This window comes from Vigna angularis, chromosome 4 (genome assembly GCF_016808095.1).
Source record: "Vigna angularis cultivar LongXiaoDou No.4 chromosome 4, ASM1680809v1, whole genome shotgun sequence".
Classification (NCBI taxonomy): domain Eukaryota; kingdom Viridiplantae; phylum Streptophyta; class Magnoliopsida; order Fabales; family Fabaceae; genus Vigna; species Vigna angularis.
This window is the reverse complement of record NC_068973.1, coordinates 16,582,188-16,600,736: the sequence shown is the minus strand read 5'-3', so window position 1 is coordinate 16,600,736 and position 18,549 is coordinate 16,582,188. Positions and strand designations below refer to the sequence as shown.

The following is an 18,549-nucleotide window of genomic DNA, read 5'->3' as shown; positions in this document are numbered from 1 at the left end:
ATATATATATATTTGTTTTGACATGATGAGCAATAATAAGTGAAAAGGATAAAAGTTTGTTATGATATAAATTTTTGTCATTAATTAAGAAAATATAGAAAAATTACATAATTATAAATAAATTGATGAGGCAATTTATCTATGTCCTCCAATCCCACATGTTGGTCTTCGTCGTTGTCGTTGGCCTCGCCTTTGTTGTTGTTGTTGTAGTGTGGGACTCTGCATGTGTTGGTCTTCATCACTGGGATGACTTTCATTGGACTGTTGAAGGTATTGGAAATCAAGGGTCGGTCGATATACGTTTTGTGATGAAGAAGCGTGATGGTATGAAGATGGTGGAGTCATTGTCGAGGTTCCAAAATAATTGGAAGGACCTCCGCTAAAAGATGATGGACCTCCACTGAACGGTGTTGATGGTGGAAAGGCGAAATAAGAGGTCTCTACCTGAGGATATATTGATGTCGGTGGGATGTGTTGTTCGAACCTTGAATTCAGACATGAATGTTGATAGTTAACATGGTCAGAAGCAGACCTTTGTGGATCATGATACGGTGGTGATGCACGATATGCAGATGGCGGTTGGAACTGTTGTTCGTGCTCCATGTCATACTGCTTAAGACAATGTTTGATTGAAGATCGCAAGATAATAACGCTTTCATAATTTAAGAGGTGGGGATATTGTAGTACCTCTTCGTCGGTTGAATCTTCTATGAGAGCAATATAGCGGATTGTATGAGTTATATACCATTGCATGTACTCGGATTCATCTCGCAAGTGACCATTTTTTTGGAATGAAATACCGTTAAATACACGATTATGCCGGTCATTCCATAATGCAATCCACTGTTGATGGTGTTCTTGCCAATTCCAATCTGTGTGTCCTCTAATATCCTGTTTATGTTCCTCATCTAGATTCATCGGTGGATGGGGAACATTTTGTCGAAATCCAAATTGACGCATCACACGGTCTGATTGTTGGTATTCTACAATAGAGAAACATATCAGAGGCACAACTGCCCGGCAAGTCGGAGGCACTTCGACTGTAATGATTTGACAAATGTGATCACGTCTGTACGGTGTCCATATAAACTGAAGTTATGAAGATTTTGGTTAAAAACAAATTAAGCCAATTTTGAACAAAATATATACACCAATATTAAGTGCATAGGTGAAAAATACCTGTCTAGGTGATAGGTCGTCTAACTTTTGACGAAATTGTTGTACAGTTGTCGTGTCATGGAATATTGACTATGTTGTTCGACACCATCTTTTCGCCAGGGGAAAAACTGAACCAGAAGAAATGTCTTCTTCTGTGACTTGGAGTAATTGTGGGGAAATACATGTTATTCTTTCCCATGCCCAGCATTGTAACAAGATCATGCACCCTCCGATGTTGTCTTGGTCAGTCCTAGTCCCATGATCAAGGGCACGATACAAGCAGGAAAGCACTACGGATGCCCAGCTATACTGTGAAACGTTCTGCAGGTCCGCCAAAAGGGGTAGATACATCAAATGCACCATGCTTGCAGATGTATCTGGCATCATGATGCTGCCAATTATCATCAACATATACGCTCTAGCGTATTGTTCAATAACCTGATATGTGGCATCATGAGGCAATTGGCGAAAAGTGTTATTCAGCCAAGACAACTTAATTTTGTTGCCCTTGACACTGTTCTCAGGAGGAACATCACCTAGTAGTTGTTGACAGAAACATGTTAGAGGACCACTACTGATGCCCGTGACAGCATGACCTTCAATAGGAAGCCACAGTTGTAGTGCAATGTCTTCCAATGTTATAGTACTTTCACCAAGAGGGAGGTGGAAAGTATGAGTCTCAACTCTCCACCTCTCAACCAAAGCAGTAACTAGCTGGTGCTTAATTTCCATATTTGACGCTTTCAAAATATGGGTAAACCCCGCTGCCGATAGAATATTCATGATTCTTGCATCAAGTTCGTTAACATGGTTTGCTATCCAGATTGCATGTCTTCGAGGGCAAATAACTCGTTCATTGCCTTCCCAAATTGCCTTCACAATATGTTTGTCTTGTAGACGTAGAAGGGACATATTAACGGGAAGTTGACGGGCAGAAGCCATTTCGAATTTTTTGGGTGAAACTAGGATGTAAAAGAACTGAAAAAAGGAGGCCTTTGGCTATTGGAACAAACAATTCGAAAGGGTATGCAATGCTAGTAAGGTAACCTCCACCAATTTATGGACAACCATTGATGCCCATATAAGGACAACTTCACGTGCTTGAGTAGATGGATGCACAATTCCAAATCCAAATGAGTGGTCTTCATGAAGGAATCTTCAAATCTGCAAAGGGAAGGGAGGCATGCAAATGAATAGGATGAATGTTCAGACCTGCAAAGGGAAGAGAGGCATGCAAATGAATAGGAAAGCATGTGAATAGCACACCTAATGTTCATGGTCAAAGCCTAAGGTGAGTACATATGTACATGGTCAAATAAAAATCATCACACTACGGTCTTATCATTACAATTATTATAACACCATATACATGGCAAACAAATTATTTTTTGCTTAAAAGAAATGTGTTTAAGTTTGTAAAAATATTTTTCATTTTTTAAGCATTTTATTATAGTAAAAAATTAATTTATATAATTAAAAACTATGCAAATAAAAAAAAATTGGGAAAAGGGAAGTTGTGGGGAGGGTGCACGACTTCAATAGGTGAAGTCGTGTACCCCCTACACGACTTCATAAGGTGAAGTTGTGTACCCCCTCCACGACTTCACTTTTTCCAATTTTTATTTTTTTTAAATCCTATTTAAAAAAAATTAATTTTCAGATTTACATTATTAAAAAATTAGTATACTTCTAAATATACCATTATTTATTTCTTAACAACAAAAAAAACAAATTAGTCTCAATACATCTATAACAGATACAAATAACGTGTCATCAAAAGCTTATGATATATCAGAGCAAACTACAAATTACTTTATACGGAATAAAATAAATGTAATACTATACATAGCTTATAATTTACAGAATGCATGCAACCCTATATACATATCTGACACTGCTATATTGTCCAGTACTCCCAACTTCAAACCTGAACACCCACTTATCAGAAAATAACTTTGCTCACACTTGAAACTTCATTATATATATGCATCTTTCACCAATCCATCTTCACATCCAAACTCCACTTCCAACAGCTCTCATTCTACTCCACTCTTATTTTTTCTCCCGCACATCTATAACCTTATGGCATCCGGAAACTTTCCACCATCATCATCATCGGAAATCATCGACGAACAACCTTTGATATTAGATAATGTTGATGAGTTCAGCACCGATGATGAATTAGACAACATACTTGAAGACGACAACAACGACGACCACATCACACAATCATCTGAACATGTTATTCCAGAGTTGAATGAACGTATGCAGTTCCAGTCAAAGGACGAAACTATTGCTACAATCAAACATTATCACATAACCAACGGTTACAAATACACCGTCGTTGAATCGAAGCCCAACATTTATGTTATTCGTTGTGTGGAATATCACAACGGTTGTCAATGGCGTTTGAGGGCAGCTTATAGCAAAGTCTGTAAATATTGGGAAATCAAGAATATCGACGGACAACATTCATGTTTCTCAACCATACTATCTCAAGACCATAAAAATCTTGATAGTACTCACATTGCCGCGACCATATCAAATTCAGTCCGGACAAACCCATCCATTCCAATCAAGAGTTTGATTGCAGATATAAAAGCTCGATTCGGATATTCTGTGTCATATAGAAAAGCATTGATCGCTAAACAAAAGGCTCTTGCTATGGAGTTTGGAGACTGGGAAGACTCTTATAACCACATGCTGAGGTGGTTGCATGTCGTCAAGGATGCAAACCCAGGTACAATTTTACAATGCACTAGTTCTCCAGTGCAGATTGATGGACAAACCGACAATAATTGCTATATTATGGAAAGAGTTTTCTGGTCTTTCGGTCCTTGCATACAAGGATTCAAATACTGTAAACCCATTCTCCAAGTTGATGGTACATTTCTAACGGGTAAATATCATGAAACTTTGCTCACCGCCATAGCTCAAGATGGAAATAGAAATATTTTTCCATTGGCCTTTGCCATTGTAGAAGGTGAGACAAAGGAGGCCTTGATATGGTTCTTTCAACTACTTCGAGAACATGTTTGCCCTCAACAAAATATTTGCATCATCACTACAGAGGAAAGGGTATCTTATCGGCCTTAAGATCGGAAGAAGTTGGTTGGGAACAAGATGGTTTGAACTCTGTTTATTGCATACGTCATCTAGCATCCAACTTCAACAACAAATTCAAAAATCATTACCTCAAAAAACAATTCATCAATTTAGGTACTACTACAAACATTTTCAATACACTTTTACTTTTATAATTTTGTAACATTATTCTAAACTTTAATTATTTATTACGTCATTACAGCTTACAAGGTCAAGCAACCAACTGTCATGGCAAAACTTACTGCACTAAGAAACCAATACCCACAACAGGTTGATTGGATAGATAAAATCCCATTAAAAAATTGGTCTCAGGCTTTTGATGGAGGGAGAAGATATGGACATATGACCACTAATCTTGCTGAATGCACCAACTCCATTTTAAAGGGAGCACGTTCATTACCAATATGTGCTCTTATTAGAACAACATTTGAGAGGACACAATCATGGTTTGTTGAACGAGGATTAAAGGCAAACTATATGCTACAAGCAGGACACCAATTTCCTGAACAAATCGCCGACATCATTAGGAAAAATCAACAACAATCCGCATTTTGTCATGTTCATCGCTACAACCGTGAAAATTCTGAATTTGATGTTCAGGAAATTTCAACACCTCACCACTACCGCCCTGTTCCACTTTCCTATAAGGTCAGCCTAAATGAATGGTGGTGTGATTTGGTCACTTCCAGGCTACTCGTCTCCCATGTCATCATGTCATTGCTGTTTGTGCATTTTCGCATATCCCACTAACCCAAGTAATTGATCCAGTGTACAGTCTTAACAACATTTTCAAGGCATATGAAGTACAATTTCACCCAATCCAAAATGAAGATTATTGGTCTGCGTATACAGGTTCAAACTTCATACCAGATCCTAAAATGCGATGCAAGGCATCCGGAAGACCATCTACAAATAGGATTCATAATGAAATGGATCAATCCAATCCAGATAAGCCAAAAAAATGCTCTTACTGCCGCAACAAAGGTCATCATAGGGGAAATTGTCCATTTCGTCATTAGTTATTTCTTAATCTTAACCAATTGTAATCAAATCGATTATTAATATATTACTATTACTATTATTATTTCTTATTAATATTACTTTTCTCTTTTCTTCAAAATTTTCTCCTTTCATTAAATAATAACCACAATTTCTTTTTTCATCTAACACAAATAGTACATTAAATATGTAAACTGCAAATTAATTTTTCTAAAACCAACAAAAACACACTGGTAATCGATTACAACAAGCTTGTAATCGCTTACCAGGGTGGTTCTTGCACACTTAAAACACTAGTAATCGATTACAGAAGTGTCGTAATCGATTACCAGAAGCATTTTTGCCTACTACATTGAAGTCGTGCAGGGGGGTCACGATTTCAACAACGTGTAATCGATTACCACTATCGTGTAATCGATTACAGCACCCAGAAGTCGTTTTCGGGGTGCACGACTTCAGCACTGGTCAAATGCACAGTGTGAAGTCGTGCAGGGGGGGCACGACTTCTTCATTTGAAGTCGTTTTGGGCCCCCACGACTTCATATTTGGTCAAATTTTGCCTATTTACGTAATATTCTTGGCAAATATGCCTAGTTTGGTGCAAAAGCCAGGGTTTGTTCTTGATTATCTTGAAAGATAATGTTGTTTTGATGCATGTGTATGTGTGAGAAATGTTTTGCATGATGATAGGGTGTATATCATGTTTGTGTTTGGTTTTCTTTATGAAGATATGTACCTTCTTGTTAGGTTATCCCATAATAGGTATTGATGCTAAGGGAACAAAGTTATGATGCTTGGGGGTTTTACCATGCAAATATATGTTATAAAGATGGTATGATAAACAAATGTAGAATATTGAGTTTATTTGAGTTATAATCTACGTAATAATGAGTTTTTGATGATTCAAGTGATGTAATGTATGTATTAAGGTATGTTCATAAGGCTGTATGAGGTCTGAATACATGCATGTTGTATTGGGTATGTTTGCTCGTGGTCTAAGGTTGATGTATGTGTGTTTTGAACACTTGAATTCTATCCAGGATGTGGTTTGATTCAACAATAATCGATTATCACTAGTTATAATTAATTATGTGCACATTGGTTTTGAGATTTGTTTAAGGAATAATCGATTATCTAGATGATAATCGATTATCCTTTCATGTGTGATGAATCTGGAAACTTACGTGTTAGGGCCACTAGAATAATCGATTATATTAAGTGATTATTGATTATCATAGTATATTTTGTGTAATTGTGAACTTCTTGGGAATAATCGATGATCACTTATGATGATTGATTATCCTAGTGCACTTTTGTTAAAAATGACGAATTTGATGAAGAATAGACGTGGACCAAGCTGGAGGAGCTGTAGAACGTGGTGATAATCAGATAATGAGATTAGTGGTTATATTTAGGGTCAATTTTGACTTGTGTTTGAGGTTGGAGCATAAGTGTGTGTTGGAGTGTACTTGAGTATGTGGTTGATAAGCATAAGAGTGGGAGATAAGTCTACTTGTTGTACCTAGTAAATCTTGAGTTTATTTGCAAATAAGTGTTTCCTTTTGCCTTGTGTGCAAAGGAAAAGTTGTTTGGGTATTAAACTTTCCTTGTATGAGGGTGATGATGTTTTCCTTGTCCTTGTGTGGCAAGAATACATGTTTCTTAGCTGGATTGCAGGACTACTCGAGCATATTTGTAGGGAAGGCTATAGATGGTCTGTAGAAGCAGCTACAGGAAGGTGAGGTAGGGTACAAAAGTGAGACTAATTCTTTCCACTATGATGTTTATGGTTTTGTGGAGGCTCATGATGGTTTTCATGATGGGGTTAATCATGATGGTGGTACATGTGTTTATGATTGTAATGATGATGATGCTTTAGGGTACTATGTTGATAGTGATGTATCTTGTGGTGTAGTTAGCATAGGTGTTGTTGAGAGGATAAACAATTAGTCTATGTTTATGATGTTCGTGATGATATCGAGAACCGAGGGTCGGGGATAGAGTAATTTAAGATGATTGAATTGTTTGTATTATTGGATTAAAAATTCTATTATTATTACTTCTATGTATGGGGTGTTTGATTATTGTTGATATAATGAGTATGTATGTATCAAGTTTTTTTATGGTTGTTTTATTGATAGCTTACCCCATACGTGTTTGTATTTATGTGTTTGTGAATGAAAATTTTAGCAAAAATCATATAATGTGCTATACGTGACCAGATGATATTGCATAGAGACATTATAGATTCATGAGATGATGGAGAAAAGATTTGAATTTTCTTTAAAGTTCTTTTAATCAGACTTTTGATACAATGTAATTTTGAGTTATTTTTATTTTTTTGGTCATTTTAATTAATTTTGAAAGGTGTAACTAGACATTGTTTGTGAAACTAATATGATTTGATTTAGTTACAAATGTTTAATTATTGAAGTTTTTGAAAAACATATTTTACGCTATAAGCAAGTTTAAAATTATCGATTTTTTTTGTAAGAATTCGTAACCCCCTAAATTTAAGGCGTTATACCCCACCTTTCAAAATTAAATTTACTCTTGAATAATTTGGGAACCCCAAACTATAAACGAAATATAGCAGTAGATTTTCGCATAAAACAATATAAAATTGAGTTTAACTCCTTTCATGGAAAAAAAGGCGTTCCTTCATGCACTTTCATATATAGACACGTACTTCCCCCACTCTTGCATGATCCTTTCCCCTTCTCTTCTTCATGTATCGTGCACCACATATGCAGACACACCTAGAAATCCTCCCCCTTCCCTTTTAACTTTTTTTCTTATTAAACATATATTTCTCTTAAATATTTGTCAAAAAGATACTTTTTTTATTTTGCAATTCAAAATTTGTATTTTAGACCACATAATCTAAAATTATTTTTTATTTGCTCCTAAATATGATTTTTTTATTCTAGATCTATATTCTAAAATGTTTCAAATTTACATTCCGAAACTTAGAAAAAAAAAATTAAAACCTTGGATATGCATGAAGAAGGCCCGTCTAAGTGACAAATATAGAGCCTCGTGTTGACACTTCTCAGCAGTGACATTACACAGCATAAGATCTTAGGTAAAGGGTATAATTTTTTTTTTCAAAATTATTAGAATGATATAACTTTTAAAAAATTACAAAAATAGATAAATTATATTCGTTGTGAAAAAATTGTGTCACATTGATACAACTTTGGATCATTAAAAGTAAAATTATGTTAGCATGACATGATTTTAATGTATTTTTAACAGCAAATACATAACAACTTGATATAACTTCAATTTATATCACAATACATCACACAAAGTTATTTAAGATTAACGCCACTTCAATTCATATAATACTATACACTGAAATCGTGTAAAACTAACGTGACTTCAAAACTATATATTGTCGTCCCAAACATACGACTTCATTTAAAATTTAAAAAGAAAACTCCCAGAGAATGAAGTTATATCAAATTGATATGATCTCTTCACAATGAAATCGTACCAAATTAACACAATTGGTCCATTTTTGTAATCTTTTTGTAATTTTGAAAAAAAAATGGTCCATTTGGATGTTTTTGTCTAATATCCTAACCTTTCAATAATTTTCAGTAAAATAATAATTTTAACTATAAAATATAAATTTAGAAAAAAAAAATTATCGCTTAGATCGTAGTAGTGCAGTTGTTTTTTTCACCGGAGATTATGCTCTCCCATAATGCATTGATTCTCAATGCATGTGAAATCCAAATTCATTAAAAGATACATGCCATTACAGCAAATTTCCCTGCCATAAATTTTACATGTGACCATGTCGATAATATTAATATTAATATTAATACAAGCAAAATTTTCATCTTCTTTTTGATGCAGCCAAGTTGGTAAAATAAATGGTGTAATGCAATGCTCATCCGGAATTGGTAATCAACTACAAACCGCTTCCACTGCAAGTTTCCTTGGTAAACCAGGACACAAATTGGTTTTGAAATTCTCTTCAGATAATGTTATGACACAGTCGTTTTTGTTTAGGCAGGCCTGCAACAACAACGAAGTTTATGGAAATCTATCAGTACTATGATCATTCAAAATAAAAGAACAAACAAACAATTAATGAAACACTGCACGAAACATCTTCCTATAAAAGAAAAAAGACAGACAGCTGAGAGTGAAGCTAATTTTTCACTTTAAAAGTCAGAGTAAGAAACAAGGGGTGGCCACCTAGATTAAAGTTGAGTTAAGGATATGATAAATTCAAGTAACAAGTATTTCAATATTTTGAATGTGGGATTCAGGATGTTGCTTTGGTAAGTATGCATAAGGTTCATGGATCAACTTCTCCCCACTAAAACATAGCACATGAAGAGGAATGAAAGATCTTACCAGCCAAGAGTAAGTCATATTAATTGTGATTAGTTCCTTTAGCAATTGTTTATTGAGCTAACAGGATTGTTTGCACAGTTAATCAGAAGCCGATAGCATCAGGGTATCCCTTAATTGTGTAGTTAGTTTTGAAAATGAAAATATTAATAGATACTTAGTAGAGAATAACCCCCCAAATGCAATGCAAAAAATTGCAAAGAGATATACCTTCTCAACAACTGTGCTAGAAATGGGATCATGGCAATCTCCCTTGAGGAAAGATCCACATGCTCCAGAGGGAGTTCCAAAACTAGCAAACTTCACAGCTGATATATGAGTGTTACTGGGGCAGGTCAAACGGGCAAAAGGAATGTTTTTGATATTCTGTACTTTATCTTCACCCTGAGAAAGGAGTCCAACGGAGGGGTAATCCTCAGAAACAAGGGCACACGCACCAGATATTTTGCGTCTCACAAACCTAATCTTATCTGGTTCTCCACCTTTCTCCTCAAAAAGAACAAGGACGTTTCCTGATGGCTTGAACCAGGATCGTGGAACATGATACCTGATGCATAGGAAATACAAAATGTTGCATTAAAACAAGAATAATGGTCCATAACTCTCGAGACCTACCAAAATAAATTTTTAGTTCTTTACAATTATGATAAATCATGAATACTTTCTAGTTTCTATTTTAGATGAAATTTTATATTTGCAAATGTAAAAGGAACTACGAAAGAAAGTAAATTGAAAGAATGCACTATGGGTTCTAATTCATTCCAGAAATCGAGTACATATTTATGAACAATTAACCACAGCATACAGAACCTACTAGCTTTCAATTGTATCCCCTTCCTAATAATATGAACAATGCTTGTCAATTATTTTGTATATAAAGAATCTGTTAGGGATCAGTCCACCAGCACAAACTGCATCGATTTGTACACAAAATCTGATTTTAGTATTTTACTTTGCCTATTTCTTCTGGTTAAGAGGGTTGGAACCTGACAACATTTTCAACAACTTCTGTACCAGTTTATGAAAGTAATTTTTTTCTGCATATGAAAAAACTGAAAAGACTGCATTTCCATTCATCAATTTCATGGAAATCATTATTGTCAATAGTTTTACCATCTCTGTGTTGGTTCTCCACAACCAGTGTCACATTTGTCGGGATTAAATTTGCCTCTGTAATCACATTCCTTCACACAGTCTTCACTCTTGAATTCACTTTTTCTAGGCCAATATCTTCCTATTTCCTCTCCATTTAACCAGGCTAGACCTTTCCCCATGTGTAACATATCCAATCCAATCGGTTCATCTCCAGGTGGAGCATCCACAATAGTCTGCAAGGCCCAGAATTTTAAGAGATTTTTTACCAAGAGACACAAACTAAATGAAAGATGTATTGATAATTTGCATTCATTACCTTGTACCATGTCAATGGCTGCATTTTTGGTGGTTCTGAAGTAGATGTCCAGTTCACATTACTCAACCCATCTCCCTGGTATAGCTTTAGGTGTTCTCCTTGCACTCCAATCTGAGAAAGCATGAAATATAAATTTCCACGGCTAATACCACTATCAATGGTCTATAAAAAATTGAGCAGCATTTCAAAGATGGGTGGGAAAAGGGTGAAAAGGTACCTTGTAAGTCCAAGCATATGAAGACAAGTCTATTGTCCCATTGTTCAGTCCCTTAATCTTCACACTTGTGAGTCCTGCCCCCACAAAGTCATAAAAGGGTCCAGCTGTCTAAACCATAATGAAAAAAGTAGCATGGTGAGAAATTCGTATTTCTTAGGAGTTACAACAATAGCCTAAAACAGAGGAACTCACCTGTAAGCCAACTGTCAAGCACAACAAAGCAATTTCATTTTTCCCTGCTCGGAGGGAGATGGGATTCTTAAAAGTGAATGGCGAATGTGTACCATTTCCAGTACCAGTACCTAAAGGACAAAAGGTTAAAATTACCAAATAACAAGAGATAAAACTCATTTGTTACAGCATGTGTTTATTGGAGTTCATGAATTACCTCATGTACTCATCTGAAGTATCGCAATTCAATAGTTTTCAAATGCTAGTAACAAACAGAATGAATGCATGCAACAAAATTGTTTCTAATGTGACAAGGCAGCTGAATGTTAGTAAAGCAAGTCACAGATATTGAAGTAAGTCTGTTTCTTTTCTTCCTTCCATTATTTTGGAAAGTGAATATTTATCCACTTTATATAAATGTGGAACAAAGGCTTGAATTTCTTATTTACTAAATTAAGATATTTATATATTATTTTGGTTTAATTTTCATATAACAAGTACTGTCATTTCATATGTCAGTATTAAAATGCTAGTTTTAGATTTGCACAGTAACTTAATACAAGACACGTTGAATAACAGGAAAGTGAAAATACATTCATGTTAAGGAAACATAAGTCCCATGTATACCAATTGGTGATTTATAAGGCACGGAAGAAGCAAATGTCCAAATTATATAGCTCCCCATTCAGACTTTGCATCTGTTTCAGAAACAAAATATAATTTCTAATTTTCAATTTAAAAATTCCACTGATGTTAAATCTTAGAATAACAAATTTTATATAGTTCTGAAAATAAAAGAGAAACCCCTCCAATTTCATTTTGCTTCATTGGATGGGTACGTAATTAACTTTAATAAATAACATCTTATTCTTAACACTTTGGAAGGCAAGGAAAATGCAATTTCAAGAGAAGAAAAGGGGAAAAGTTGAATGTGCTGAATTTCATAATGACTCACAAGTCTCACTTGAACACACAATGATAGTTGATTAATAAAATATAAAGTAATAAATTTATTATCTATCAGAAGATAACCTTGATATTCCTGATTCACAAAAGCATGGAGAGCATGACCTGTAGACTCAATAAGAAGAACTGGTTTGCTTCCCTTTTTCAAGAACTCTTCATTTTCACCAACAAATATACTGCCATCAATAGAAAGTTGAGCTTTGATCACATTCAAAACACGCTTTAATAAATTATACAAGTTAATGTATATTACACCATACAAATGAGTTTATAATTGATTATGAAAAGAAGCAACATTGATAATATAGCACAGACTCTAACTAAAATCATTACGACCCTCCTAGACCTTTTGAAGAACACCAATTCATATTTCATAAAATTTATTAGAATCCTAAAGCCTATAGCACAACGAATGTCCAAGCAGAGAGATATTAAGCATGTTTTTCAAAGTTTACAGTTAACTGGGAAGGAATGGAGCACAAAAATATAACTGTATCCATAATAACATAAAACCATAACAAGTCATTGACATCCAGATTTACTTTTTATTGATAGCAAGTCTGGCAATTAGTAGACTTAAGACAATGGGAAGTCAAAACTTTTTTACTTTAATTGCCGGAGTACCATTACTAATTCTTATTCCAAGTTTTAGTATTTTCCTATAAACCGTTACCTTCCCCTTGCTTTAGCCACATCAAAATGTTCATTAATATTTTCTTCATCAAAGATGCAGGTACATACTAGGTAAATAATGTAGAACTCTAAGATCTACATTTTTATAGGGGTTACTTACTAAAGAAATTTAAATAATACTAGTGCAATATTATGCATAGGCATGTGTACCTTTTACCCTTATTCCTTTTAATTGATCCATGCACTTCAAATATTTTTTATCCTAAGACAAACCTTGTGGTATGCCATAGGTAGTCAGTGGTATCTTTGGTAGTATTGATGAGATCAACAAAACCATTTTTGACAAAGTCTGCTGTCCCCCAGATTCCTGGTTTCTCCTTCACAATGTCCCATATCAAAGAATTTACACCTTTATTTGATTGCTGCAAACTTCCGGGAATCATTGCAACTACATTTGTCTGGGAATTAACCTGTAGAAAATTTCATGACTAAAAACAATAACCAAAAGAAGTGTATAAAGAGATCTATGCAATAATAATTTGTCACATTTGTTAATATGATTGGGGTGAACAGAAAAGGTGGGAATTAATTATGATGATAATTTCTATTAAAGAGAAAATTCTCGTTTTGACAGTGATCTAGGCCATGTAAGTATCAATTTCAGTTTCATGGCAGTTGATTGCATATATCTAAACATCAAAACTTTAACAGCTAACAGTAGGATTGATAAGATTTTGTTTTAGGTGTAAGTCAAATTCTGTTTTTATCATCAACCTACAAATTTTTCATTAATTTTAGAGGAACTTCCAGACCAGAGTTCCAATGTAATCTTTGGCATCACTAAAATTTATTATAGTAAAGATTACAAATTTAAACTAAGCCCTCAATGATGATTCCATGTAAATACATTATTAAGGAATGATGTCAACCACGTTGGAACAACAATAACTTACCTTCGCTGTGTTGAACACTACATTCTTGCAATCAGGAAGAATGCTAACTGACCAAGCTGGCAAGCTATATGATGTATTCCGAAATTCCACTGTTCTATCATTTTTGTCATCAGAATTAGAAATAAAGGCAGCGCATGCTCCGGATGAGTCAGTATAGACATCAGCCTGCAAATGCAATACAATGGTTAGTACAAAATGGCTTATAATGGCAGATGAATGGATTAAGTATAGGGATGGATGCAAAGGTGGACCCCACAATTGTTAAAGCTTGATTGATTTGGTGTTATAGAAGCACAATGTCATGTCAAGGACCAATTCTACAGGTTTAATTATTAAGTGGAGGCTCAGGAATAGTTGTCTCTCCAACAACTGACAATATTACAAAGCTAAAATTTACTTCCTTGAACTAAACTGCAGACTGTCCAGTCATGAAAATTCTGCAACATCCCTTACCAATAACATTGGACAAAGATAATGCAACATGTGTCCACTAGAACTATTTTGTCAAGTCTAGCTTATAATCATTATAGTTGTAAACGAGGAAATTACCAATTCAAGAAATTATCATACCTTACCGTAGAAAGTTCTGTTAGTATGCAAAATGATAAAGAAAAACTTGTTTATGTCAAATGGCATGGTTGACTAATAACACAAAATAATGTACTGCTCTATCTCTCCATAGTGGGATGGATATAATACCACATAAGTGGATTTATATCTAATTTAGTTTTACAAAACTAACTTGTAAAATGAGGTTTGCGGTCCACTTATATATATTACAATTGACCTTATTTTTAGTCAATATGAATCTCCAACAGAGTTCATAGCTAAACAAGAGACAATATATTTGTACTAGCCCTTAATGTTTGACAGAAGGAAGATACCTCCACAAAAGGACCAAGGGAGACATTAACCGGTTTCCCATTAAGCAGTACATGCTCGCATAACTTGATAGCTCTATGAAGTTCCTTAAGATGTCCCCATTTTGGAAATCTTGGTAGCCCTGTCATTATATTATAAATTTATTAAGCAGTGAACTTTAGCATTGATTGTAAGAAGTAGGGACATTTTTCAATATAAGGTAAAGAGACCTGAGCATAAATCAATTACAACGTTAGAAAAACTTGAGTTAGATGTCTTACCATACTCATCTATCGGGGCATCATAGTCATAACTTGTAGTAATGAATGGACCACCAGCTGTTCGCCCAAAATTTGTTCCTCCATGATACTAATTAACAGGGAAAATAGAAAGAGATCAACAAGAGGAAAATAAATTAAGAGATAGCATATCATTCAGATAAAGTCCTTTAATATTATTTAATACAGGCCGAACAGTCTAATTTAGAAGAGAAAAAAAAAACTGTACCATGTAGTAATTGTGTACACTTCCACCTTTTTGGAAGAAACGAGCGACAGAAAATGCAACATCTTCTGCTGGCCTGTGAGGATCTCTTCCCCCAAAAGTCTTAAACCTTTAAACAATAAAAAATCCCAGGACAGAAGAGCACTAAATGAGAGATACATTCCTTATTGCAAGATCAAAATCAAATATCAACTATTGCACAGTTTTAACTCCTCTATCCTGGGAAAATAGAAGGACAAAGAAAAGCATCCTTAGTTAAAGTTCTAAATAAATTGAAAAGGCTAGATTTTCGAAAGTTTCATACTTTTATTATTTTCCTAGGTCTGAGTCTAGCAGATGCATTTAGGTTATCTTCTAGACTATTGCACAACTTTTAAAATCCATGAACTATAGTTTCTCCACTTTGGCAATTTCTAAAACTAGTTTAAAATGGTATTAAGTGGAAGTATGGAACCAGTAACACAAGTCTTATGGAGTCAAACCAGTTCAAAACTGGGTTCAGGTTGGTCCAAAACTAGTCCTAATATTGAATTTCTATATCAAATGCATTGGTTGGCAGTATTGCAAAATTCACAATATATGTACGATTTGAGCAGTTGCAATTGGTGAGAAAATAGATACGGTGCTTGAATCGCACCATGTACAAGTCATCCTTTAAGTATAACTTATCCAATGATCATTTATGTTTAACTAGAGAGAGAGATTGAAAGAAAATGTGTTTGACTTTTGAGAAATAGTTTTATATCAAATTTAGCTCAGGTGAGAATTGGTTTCTTAAAGTTTAGTAGATCCCAAATATCAACATATATAACCCAGCTCCAATCTACCTAAATATCTGTTTTTTGAAAATTGCCAAACACCTCCAAAACCTTTCCGAGTGAAAAAGTTCAGTTTTACTTGATACATAATTGTCAATGGAAAATGGATAAAAAAACATTCCTGAATTATGCCCAACAAATAAGATGTCTATTTGTAAACATTCACCACAAAGCATTTCCATGACGTACATAATCATATGTATAAAATGGACTCTGTGAAGAAAAATATGAATGATGGACTGCAGGGAAGGTTTAAAATGATCAAGCATACCATCCAGGCCAGTTCTCAGTCCAAATTTTGGGCCTATTTGGAGAAGTGGGTTTAAATTGGTCACAGTAGAATGAATTGCATGTATCAATCTGAAAAAGAATCATGAATTGGTTATCATCTAAATGTGACCAGCAACACAGATATTTAAAACAAGAAGAAAAACATTATAAATATAAACAGCAAAAATTAAGAATTTTTAAGCACAGCATAATGTATATTTATGACATTTCCTACTTATGATCGCAAGTTTTCACTATCTTCTCATAACAAGAACTACAAATCTAAATTTATTTTGAGTTTGTATTGTAGTAACGTCTCTAAGAGAGTATAATCTTACCACAGGATCTGGAGCATCCCATTGTTGGCACATTATCCAAGGAACACCTGTATTTTGAGACACAGCCATCTTTGCAGCCCACAAGGCATATTTCTTACCATCCTCTTTATAAAAATTTTCATAGTATCCATATTCATTTTCTATCTGCAAAGTTGTGAAGATGCTAAATGGAGTCGTTGGATACGATATGTTCAGAGGACAAAAGTAGACTAGCAAATTGATGGAACGCTACCAAAAATAGCAGTTCATATGCAAATCCATAATGACCATCCTAAGAATACAAACAGAGGCACTGCAAATAAATTGCAATGTTTGAGGTTATACTTGCCTGAGCTAAGATTATGGGACCCCCTTGTGAAGCAAAAAGCTTCTCTTGCTTCATAAGGTTTACTATGTATGTTGTAAACTTCTGCATATGATACTGAACCCCAAGAAAGGGACAACAAAGTTAGACAATCAAAGTAATTTTACTACAAATAAATACATAAAGATGGCATGTATACGATGGTATGAGTTACAATTATAATTCAAAGCACAGAGACATACCATGAAAGGCTGATTATAAGTCCGGAATACCGTGCCTGGAACATAATGTAGCCACACCGGCACACCACTGTAACATACAGCTATGGTTAAGAAGTATGAAATTGCAATCCACTTCGTAAAACTGGTTAATAATATTATTTAATTTCTCCACCAAAAGACACTGTAACTTGAAGCAATCGTTTACAACCGAAAAGATTAGCAAAAAAAAATATTACTCACCCAAAATTCCATTCTGCAGCAACAAATGGGCCTATTCGAAGAATCAAGAACATCCCAGCCTGCTGAACAGTCTTCGCAAACTTGACCAGATCAAACCTTCCTCCAAAGTAATACTACATGAAGTTCACAATTTCAAGAGTGGGGAACTCTTAAAAAATTTTACATCACACTATAACCTCTAAGAATATCTATTGTCTTCCAACTAATCAACTTATGCACTTCAACTTTTGAAGAGGTTAAATAAATAAACTTCTACAAAAGCTATGAACATAAGTTGATTTTAACTTATAGTAGAACCTCAATCTACTTTAACTTGTTGATTTCCCCAAATAAATGCTTACCAACAAGTTTAACCAAAGATAAACTATGCAGTGCATTATAAATGACTTCATACTACTCACATTGCCAGGAGAAAGCTCATGGCCGTTCCAGAAAACATAGGTTTCAATCACATCTACCCCTCCTTCCTTCGCTGTTTGAACAAGACCAGGCCACATCGCAGGAACGCTTCGAGGGTAATGAATGGAAGCAGAGATAAGAAGCTTGCGTTGGCCATCGATGATGAGGGAGCGACCATCGTAGCTGACATTGCCACATGAAACCAGTGTCACTGTGACCAGCAGCACCGCCACAAGTAAACACAATTTCATTTTTCTCACACTGTGATCTTCAGTGTGTCTTGGGGTTTTAATAATTGTTCAGATTAAGTGTGAGACAGAACATGTGTTAATTGTTCAGATTCGTAGTCACCAATACGTGATTTGTTTTTATTAAGGTCGCCCAAACACGATAACCGATTCAGACACAGACACACGTAGTGCCAGCTAGTCCACAACTAAAGTACAATAATGTTAAATCTCTTATTCTTCAACTCTGCAAACTTTTACTAAAATCGAACAACACTTTCCATAACCAAGTAAACAAAGGGTGCATTTATTTTGTTACACTTATCTAGTTTTGAGTTAATTAAAATGACTCATATTTGTATATTTACTTCCTCTGCTATAAT

The 18,549-nt window shown here is 34.7% G+C and overlaps 2 protein-coding genes across 3 annotated transcripts; both read right to left on the bottom strand.

Annotated features, from left to right (window-relative positions):
* Positions 1-1,248: 1,248 nt before the first annotated feature.
* Positions 1,249-2,100, bottom strand: LOC108330391 (protein MAIN-LIKE 1-like). The gene has a single exon (XM_017564878.1). The coding sequence runs from the start codon at positions 2,098-2,100 to the stop codon at positions 1,249-1,251; it is 852 nt and encodes a 283-aa protein (XP_017420367.1).
* Positions 2,101-8,899: 6,799 nt separating this feature from the next.
* On the bottom strand, positions 8,900-18,309 carry LOC108331608 (beta-galactosidase 10). 2 transcript variants are annotated; one of them, XM_052876302.1, is made up of 18 exons: positions 17,942-18,309; positions 17,541-17,653; positions 17,322-17,388; positions 17,104-17,196; positions 16,776-16,919; positions 16,439-16,527; positions 15,353-15,458; positions 15,127-15,214; positions 14,869-14,987; positions 13,985-14,149; positions 13,305-13,501; positions 12,465-12,574; positions 11,454-11,563; positions 11,262-11,369; positions 11,045-11,155; positions 10,747-10,961; positions 9,844-10,180; positions 8,900-9,291 (listed from the first exon to the last, which is right to left on the bottom strand). In XM_052876302.1, the coding sequence occupies exons 1-18, from the start codon at positions 18,188-18,190 to the stop codon at positions 9,181-9,183; spliced, it is 2,532 nt and encodes an 843-aa protein (XP_052732262.1). In that variant the 5' UTR covers positions 18,191-18,309; the 3' UTR covers positions 8,900-9,180. The 2 variants fall into 2 exon arrangements, with proteins under 2 accessions (XP_052732262.1, XP_052732261.1); XM_052876301.1 differs by lacking the exon at positions 16,776-16,919 and having other exon boundaries at positions 17,942-18,308.
* Positions 18,310-18,549: the final 240 nt, after the last annotated feature.

Coding starts and splice junctions, on each gene's coding strand:
- LOC108330391 (XM_017564878.1), bottom strand. CDS start 2,100: ATGGCTTCTGCCCGTCAACTTCCCGTTAATATGTCCCTTCTACGTCTA.
- LOC108331608 (XM_052876302.1), bottom strand. CDS start 18,190: ATGAAATTGTGTTTACTTGTGGCGGTGCTGCTGGTCACAGTGACACTG. Junction 14,150..14,868: donor CCCTTGGTCCTTTTGTGGAG/GTATCTTCCTTC, acceptor TTGCATTTGCAG/GCTGATGTCTATACTGACTC. Junction 11,156..11,261: donor CATATGCTTGGACTTACAAG/GTACCTTTTCAC, acceptor ATGCTTTCTCAG/ATTGGAGTGCAAGGAGAACA.